At 47.5% G+C, this 7201-nt stretch overlaps 1 protein-coding gene across 1 annotated transcript in view; it reads left to right on the top strand.

Moving 5' to 3' along the window:
• The window catches only part of Phkg1 (phosphorylase kinase catalytic subunit gamma 1), a 14289-nt gene that overhangs the window by 2191 nt on the left and 4897 nt on the right, over positions 1-7201 (top strand). The window contains exons 2-6 of the mRNA XM_013350283.2: positions 115-231; positions 653-831; positions 1203-1257; positions 5365-5430; positions 5552-5649. Coding sequence (XP_013205737.1) covers positions 149-231; positions 653-831; positions 1203-1257; positions 5365-5430; positions 5552-5649 — 481 coding nt within the window. The 5' untranslated portion in view covers positions 115-148. The remainder of the gene's footprint in view (positions 1-114; positions 232-652; positions 832-1202; positions 1258-5364; positions 5431-5551; positions 5650-7201) is intronic.

The following is a 7201-nucleotide window of genomic DNA, read 5'->3' as shown; positions in this document are numbered from 1 at the left end:
ATAAATAAATAAATAAATAAATAAATAAATAAATAAAACGAATAAAAGAGAAAGGAAAGAAAGAAAAAGTGGGAGGAGTGGGGAGTTGACCACTTCTTTCTGCACCCCTTTCAGAGGCCCTTGAGGTCCCCCTGAGACCTACCTGAGTATGACCCGGGATGAGGCCCTCCCTGACTCCCATTCTGCACAGACCTTCTATGAGAACTATGAGCCCAAGGAGATCTTGGGCAGGTAAGACCCAGACCCTGTGCTTTACCTATGATGGGAAAGATTGGCGCCACCCTCAGCCCTGGCCCCATTTCTGTCCCTTTTGTTCCTCTGCTTAGGGTGAGAAGTATGTGTTACAACACAGGGCGGAACATCTGTGCCTTTGACTGACTGATTGATTTTCATTTTATTTTCTGAATATGAGGGTTTCGCCAGTATGTTTGTGTATTTTGTGCATGTCTGGTGTCCTTAGAGGTCAGAAGTGGGTGTCAGATCCCTTGGAGTTACAGACGGTTTTTTGTAGCTATGTGGGAACTGTACCCAGGTCCTCTGAAAGAGCAGCAAGTGCTCTTAATTACAGACCTTCCTCTAGTCCCTGAACTGCCTTTAATAAGGGGCTCCCCTGGAGTGTGGGGCACCAAGGCCATCTGTTCTTTCCTCACAGGGGAGTCAGCAGCGTGGTCAGGCGCTGTATCCACAAACCTACCTGCCAGGAATATGCAGTCAAAATCATCGACATCACAGGCGGAGGCAGCTTCAGCTCCAAGGAGATACAGGAGCTTCGGGAAGCCACACTGAAGGAGGTGGACATCCTGCAGAAGGTCTCTGGACACCCCAACATCAGTGAGTGGCTCCTTCCTGCCCCACCACCCCTGGCACAAGTCATAGCTGTGTGCTTTTTGGTGCTTCTGCCCTATTCACCCACCCAAGTCAGGGCATGAGAGCCATCTCGTGATCAGCCATACTCGTCCATCTTCACCTTGTGTTCAATGACTCTGCTAGCCCGTTGTTGGGGCTCGAGGTCACAGGTGCCACCTTCCTACCCAGACAGGGTGGGGACAGACAGGGTTGGGAGTGGGTTTAGGTGAGGAAGGGGTACACCTCAGTGATTGCCCTCCTCCTGCCTCTGAAGCCAGCCTGCCTGGTCTCTGTGCCCCATGGTCCATGCCAAGGCTCCTATGCTCCTTGAGACCAGCTAGCCTTTTCCATTTCAGTACAGCTGAAGGACACTTACGAGACCAACACTTTCTTCTTCTTGGTATTTGATCTGTAAGTACCCAACCCTGGAGCTCTCCATGGGTCCCCACCAGGCTGTCAGGGGGCCAGCATCAACCCCCAACCCCCATGATGAAACACCAGGCAAAATCGACAGTTTTTGAAACCTAGAGTACCACTTATGGATGGGTTATATATTTTCTTAATTAAAAAATTTCTTTTAGGCCAGGCGGTGGTGGCGCACGCCTTTAATCCCAGCACTCGGGAGGCAGAAGCAGGCGGATCTCTGGGAGTTCGAGACCAGCCTGGTCTACAGAGCTAGTTCCAGGACAGGCTCCAAAGCCACAGAGAAACCCTGTCTCGAAAAACCAAAAAAAAAAAAAAAAAAAAAAAAAAAAAAAAAAATTCTTTTAGACAGGGTCCTTTTGGGTAGCTCTGGACACCCTGTAGACCACGTTGGCCTTGAATTCACAGAGATATACCTGCACCTGACTCCCAAGTGCTGTGGTAAAAGGCATCGCCACCATGCCTGGTTTCAATTTAATTATACGTTCTTTTGTTTTGTTTGTCTTTGGGTATTTCGAGACAGGGTTTCTCTGTGTAGCTCTGGCTGTCTTGGAACTCTCTAGATCAGGCTGGCTTCAAACCCACAGAGATCTTCTGCCTCCCAGGGATCAAAGGAGTGCACCACCACTGCCCAGGCCTTTCTTCTTCTTCTTCTTTTTTTTTTTTTCTGTTGGAGGCAACACCTCTTTATGAAGGCCATACTTAGCCCAGACTGAACTTGAACTCATGATCCTCCTGCTTCAACCCCCAGAGCGCTGAAATTACAGGTGTGACCTCCACTCCTGGTACTAGTTGGTCTCTGGGGATGAGTTAAGGGAGGAAAGAGCGGAAAGAGCAGCTGGGTGGTGGAAAAGGGAATATGAGAGAGAAGCCCGTGGTTGAGATGACATTTAGGGTGTTGTTCAAAGACCAGTATCATCACTCTGTGTTTGCACCAACAGGATGAGAGAGGAGGTCTTTAACACTAAGCATCAAATATAAACAACACAAAACCTGACATACTGGCACACGCTTGGTTTTTTTGTTTGTTTTTGTTTTATTTGGTTTTTCTGAGACAGGATTTCTCTGTATAGCCCTGGCTGGCCTTGAACTCACAGAGATCCGCCTGCCTCTGCCTCCCAAGTGCTGGGATTAAAAGTGTGCACCACCACTGCTAGGCTAGTGGCACATGCTTGTAATCTCAGCTCTCAGAAACTGAGACAGGGGAATTACTTCAAGTTCTTGGCCATTCCAGGGATACATGCTGAGTATCGGACCACCCTGGACAAGACCCTGTCTCAGAAAACAAAAGGGAACAATGATAGCCACACAAAGTGCATGGGAACTGTGCACTGGAAACTTAATAATTGCCAGGTGGTGGTGATATACGCCTTTGGGAGGCAGAGACAGGCAAATCTCTGAGTTTGAGGCCAGCTGGAGTACAGAGTGAGTTCCAAGACACAGAAAAAAATCTGTCTTGAAAAACACCAAATAATGCCGGGCGGTGGTGGCGCACGCCTTTAATCCCAGCACTCGGGAGGCAGAGGCAGGCGGATCTCTGTGAGTTCGAGGCCAGCCTGGTCTACAAGAGCTAGTTCCAGGACAGGCACCAAAGCTACAGAGAAACCCTGTCTCGAAAAACAAAAAAAAAAAAAAAAAAAAAAAAAAAAAAGAAAAACACCAAATAGGGGGGCTGGAGAGATGGCTCAGCGGTTAAGAGCATTGCCTGCTCTTCTAAAGGACCTGAGTTCAATTTCCAGCAACCACATGGTGGCTCACAACCATCTTTAAAGAGGTCTTGCGCCCTCCTCTGGCATGTGGGCATACATGGAGGCAGAATGTTATATACATAATAAATAAATATTAAAAAAAAGAAAAACACCAAATAGTAATAATAATAATTATGATGATGAAGGGAGGGAGGGAGGAAATAAAAAATTTCCTCTGGGCATGGTGGTACATGCCTTTAATCCCAGCACTTGGAAGGCAGAAGACAGTGAATCTCGGTGAGTTTGGGGCCTGTCTGATCTACATAGTGAGTCAGCCATCAGAGTATATACTGAGACCCTGTCTCAAAAACAAACAAAGGAAAGAAGGGAGTGGGTGGGAGGATGGAAAAGGAGAAGGGAGGAGAGGAGCGGCTTGCTTTTCAAAACCGGGCTTGGTGGCACATATCTGCAATACCAGCTCTTAGGAGGCTGAGACCAAAGGATCAAAAGTTTGACTCCAGCTTGTGCAACATTGCCACACCTTGTCTCAGGAAACAAAAACCAAAAAAATATTCAGTTCAGTCTTTAGCTTTCTGACCTAGAATGTGGTCACTGCTAGAGCAATCTGGTTTTACCCTGTAGGGCTCCTTGGGACAGCAGTAAAAATAGCTTCTCCAAGCCACCTCTCTAAAGGTTAAAGATATTTGAGCTGCCCCCAGAGGTTACTCAGGACAGGGCCCTGTGAATACAGCAGGGATGGTTACAGCAGGGCAGGAGAGGGGGCCTAGCAGCCCATCCTGTGGTTAAATAGAAGATAAAACTGGGCTCAGCGGCACAGTCCTGTAATCCAAGCATGCAGGAGGATGAAGCAGGAGGATTACTGGTATGGCTTTAAGGTTAGCCTAGGCAACAGTGTGGGTCCCTGTCTCAAATTTTTCTTATATAACGAGAGACGAGAGGAAACAAAGTATTGAAGAATTCAGCAGCTACAATAGGAAATGTTTCAACACTATAAGGCTGTCAGTTGTCTCAAGCAAATCCTTTCCTTACATTAGCTATGATGTACAGAGAGGGCACCCTGTGCTAGGTAGTTTTATGTCAACTTGACACAAGCTACAGTCCCTGGAGAGGACAGAGCCTCAATTGAGAAAATACCTCCATAAGGTCCAGCTGTAGGTAAGCCAATAGGGCATTTTCAAGGGCTGGGGTTAAAGGCCTTTGCCACCAGGACTGGCCTGTCCTTCCATTATTTAAACCATTAATTAATTAATTAATTAATTAATTAATTTGGTTTTTCAAGACAGGGTTTCTCTGTGTAACAGTCTTAACTGTCCTGAAACTCACTTTGTAGACCAGGCTGGCCTCGAACTCACTGAGATTCACCTGCCTCTGCCTCCCAAGTGCTGGGATTAAGGCATGCGCCACCACCGCCTAGCTTAAATCATTTATTTATATAATCTTTAATTAGGTGAGGGTGTGGGGCTGAGAGATGGCTCAGGGGTTAAGAGCACTGATCAGTCTTCCAGCGGTCCCTAGTTCAATTCCCAGCAACCACACGGTCGCTCACAACCATCTGTAATAAGATCTGGGGCCCTCTTCTGGCCTTCAGGTATACATGTAGGCAGATGCTGTATACATAATTAATAAATAAACTTTTAAAAAAATTAGGTGAGGGTATGTGTGTATGTCTGTGTGTGTGTGTGTGTGTGTGTCTGTGTGTGTCTGCATGTGGGTATGTGCAAGCGAGTGCACTTGCCTGTGGAGGCCGGAGGCTGTTCTGAATCCCCTGGAGCTAGAGTTATAGACAATTGTGAGCGGCTTGACATGGGTGCTGGGAACCAAACCCAGCTCCTCCGGAAGAACAGTAAGTGCTCTTAACTTCTGAGTCATCTCTCCAGCCCCTGCCCCTCTATTTTTTGAGACAGAGTTCCATGTAGCCCAAGCTGGCCTCCAAGTCACTATGTAGCTGAGGCTGGTCTTGAACTCCTAATTGATTCTCCTTCTGCCATTTACCAAGTACAAGGGTTACATGTTTATGCTGCCACAGCTGGCTCTTTGCATATAATGGGCAAACTTGGCTTCTCCGACACTTACACTGTTGATTTCTTTCCATTTGCTTCCTGGCAAAAAACGTTCCCAAGTCCTCTTGATCTGGGGTCCTGAGCCAGAGACTCTGATGCCTGTCTCCCACTTCCGGTACTGACAAATTCCCAGGGTGCCATGCATGTCCATAAGCAGGGACATCACATTTTTCTCAGGCTTTTGCTTTTCTTTCAGTTCTTCCCAGAGAGCCCTCCACTCCCTCCCTGGGGCTCCTGCCCTCAGAGGGACAGCCCACCTTGTTTTTGATGGCATCAGGGTGGGAACACAGTTCTGGGGGCAGGTAAGGAACACTTTGTTCCCACAGGATGAAGAGAGGGGAACTCTTTGACTACCTCACTGAGAAGGTCACCTTGACTGAGAAGGAAACCAGGTAAGGACGTGTGCCATCTCTACCCGTTCTCCGTCAGTGGTCTGGCAGGAGGCCTGGTGCGCATGTTTAGCTGAGGTCATGCTGGCTTCTGTGATCGCCCAGCTCTTTGGCTCATCTACAGTCTAGAACCTAGACTGTCCCAGCCCATCCTGGATCCCCCATTGCACGCAGTGAGGTTGGTCTGTGGGCTTTGGCCTCCCCGCCTCTTATCCCTGATGAGTGGAGAGTAATGTGTAGGGGAACACGCACTTCTGTTGTGTGGAAAAGGTTTGTCCAATTCTAGAATCGAAAATTAAGCCAATGTGTCTGGAGAGATAGCTTAGCAGTGAAGAGCACTTGCTGTTCTTGCTTTTGTTTCTTGAGACAGGGACTCACTATATAGCCATGTCTGACCTGGAACTTGATATGAAGACCAGGGTGGTCTTGAACTCACAGAGATCTGCCTCCTCTCTGCCTGCAGTGTTGACATTAAACACTTGCACCAGCACTCTTGGCACACTTGCTATTCTCTCAGAGGACCTAGGTTTGGTTCCCAGTACCCCATACCAGTGGCTCAGATGTCTGTGATTCTAGTTCTAAAGGATCTGATGTCTTCTGACTACCCTGGGCACTCAGTCATACACACACATATAAAAAAAAAATAGACTGCTGGCCAATGGTGGTGCCCACCTTTAATCCCAGCTCTTACGAGACAGAGGCAGGTGGATCTCTGTGAGTTCAAGGCTAGCCTGGTATACAAGAGTTAGTTCCAGGACAATTAGGGCTGTTACACAGAGAAACCCTGTCTTGAAAAAAAAAAAGCCAGCTGATGGTGGTGCACGCCTTTAATTCCAGCACTTGTGAGGCAGAGGCAGGCAGATCTCTGAGTTTTAGGCCAGCCTGGTCTACAGAGCAAGTACCAGGAAGCCAAGGACATAGAAACCCTGTCTGGAAACAAACAAAAACAGAAAGAACAAAAACCAATGGGCTGAATGTGGGTCTCATTAGAATAGTGTTTACCTAGCATGTTTAAAGCCCTGATTCCCATCCCTGGTACTTGGGGTAAAATACAAAACAAAAAATTAAAACTGGTGATGAATATCTGTAATCTCAATAATATGGAGGCTCAGGCAGGAGGATCACGAGTTCAAGGCCTACATGAGGTGCAGGTGACGCCTCGTTTCAAAAAGTAAAACAGAGTTAGGCCACAGTTCAGCTACCAGAGTGTTTACCTAGCGTGCAGGAAGCATAAACTGGCCGTGGTGACACATAACCTCTAATCCTAGCACCTGGTAGATGGAAGCAGGAAGTTCAAGCATTCAAGATCATCCCCAGCTACATGTAGGTTAGAGGGCAGCCAGAGCTGGGTGGTGGTGGCACACGCCTTTAATCCCAGCACTTGAGAGGCAGACAGATCTCTGTGAGTTTGAGGCCAGCCTGGTCTACAAGAGCTAGTTCCAGGACAGGCAAAGGTGCACAGAGAACTCTGTCTCAAATATAAAACAAAACAAAAAAACATTCAGGCATGGTGGTGTTAGACTTTAATCCCAGCACTCAAGATGCAGAGGCAGGCAGATCTCTGAATTCAAGGCCAACCTGGTCTACAGAGTGAGTTTCAGGACAGCCAGAGTTACACAGAGAAATGCTGTCTCAAAAAAAAAAAAAAAATCAAGGGCTGGAGAGATGGCTCAGAGGTTAAGAGCATTGCCTCCTCTTCCAAAGGTCCTGAGTTCAATTCCCAGCAACCACATGGTGGCTCACAACCATTTGTAATGGGGTCTGGTGTCCTCTT

Source organism: Microtus ochrogaster, chromosome 2 (assembly GCF_000317375.1).
Source record: "Microtus ochrogaster isolate Prairie Vole_2 chromosome 2, MicOch1.0, whole genome shotgun sequence".
Taxonomy (NCBI): Eukaryota; Metazoa; Chordata; class Mammalia; order Rodentia; family Cricetidae; genus Microtus; species Microtus ochrogaster.
This window is presented reverse-complemented; position numbering and strand designations above follow the sequence as displayed.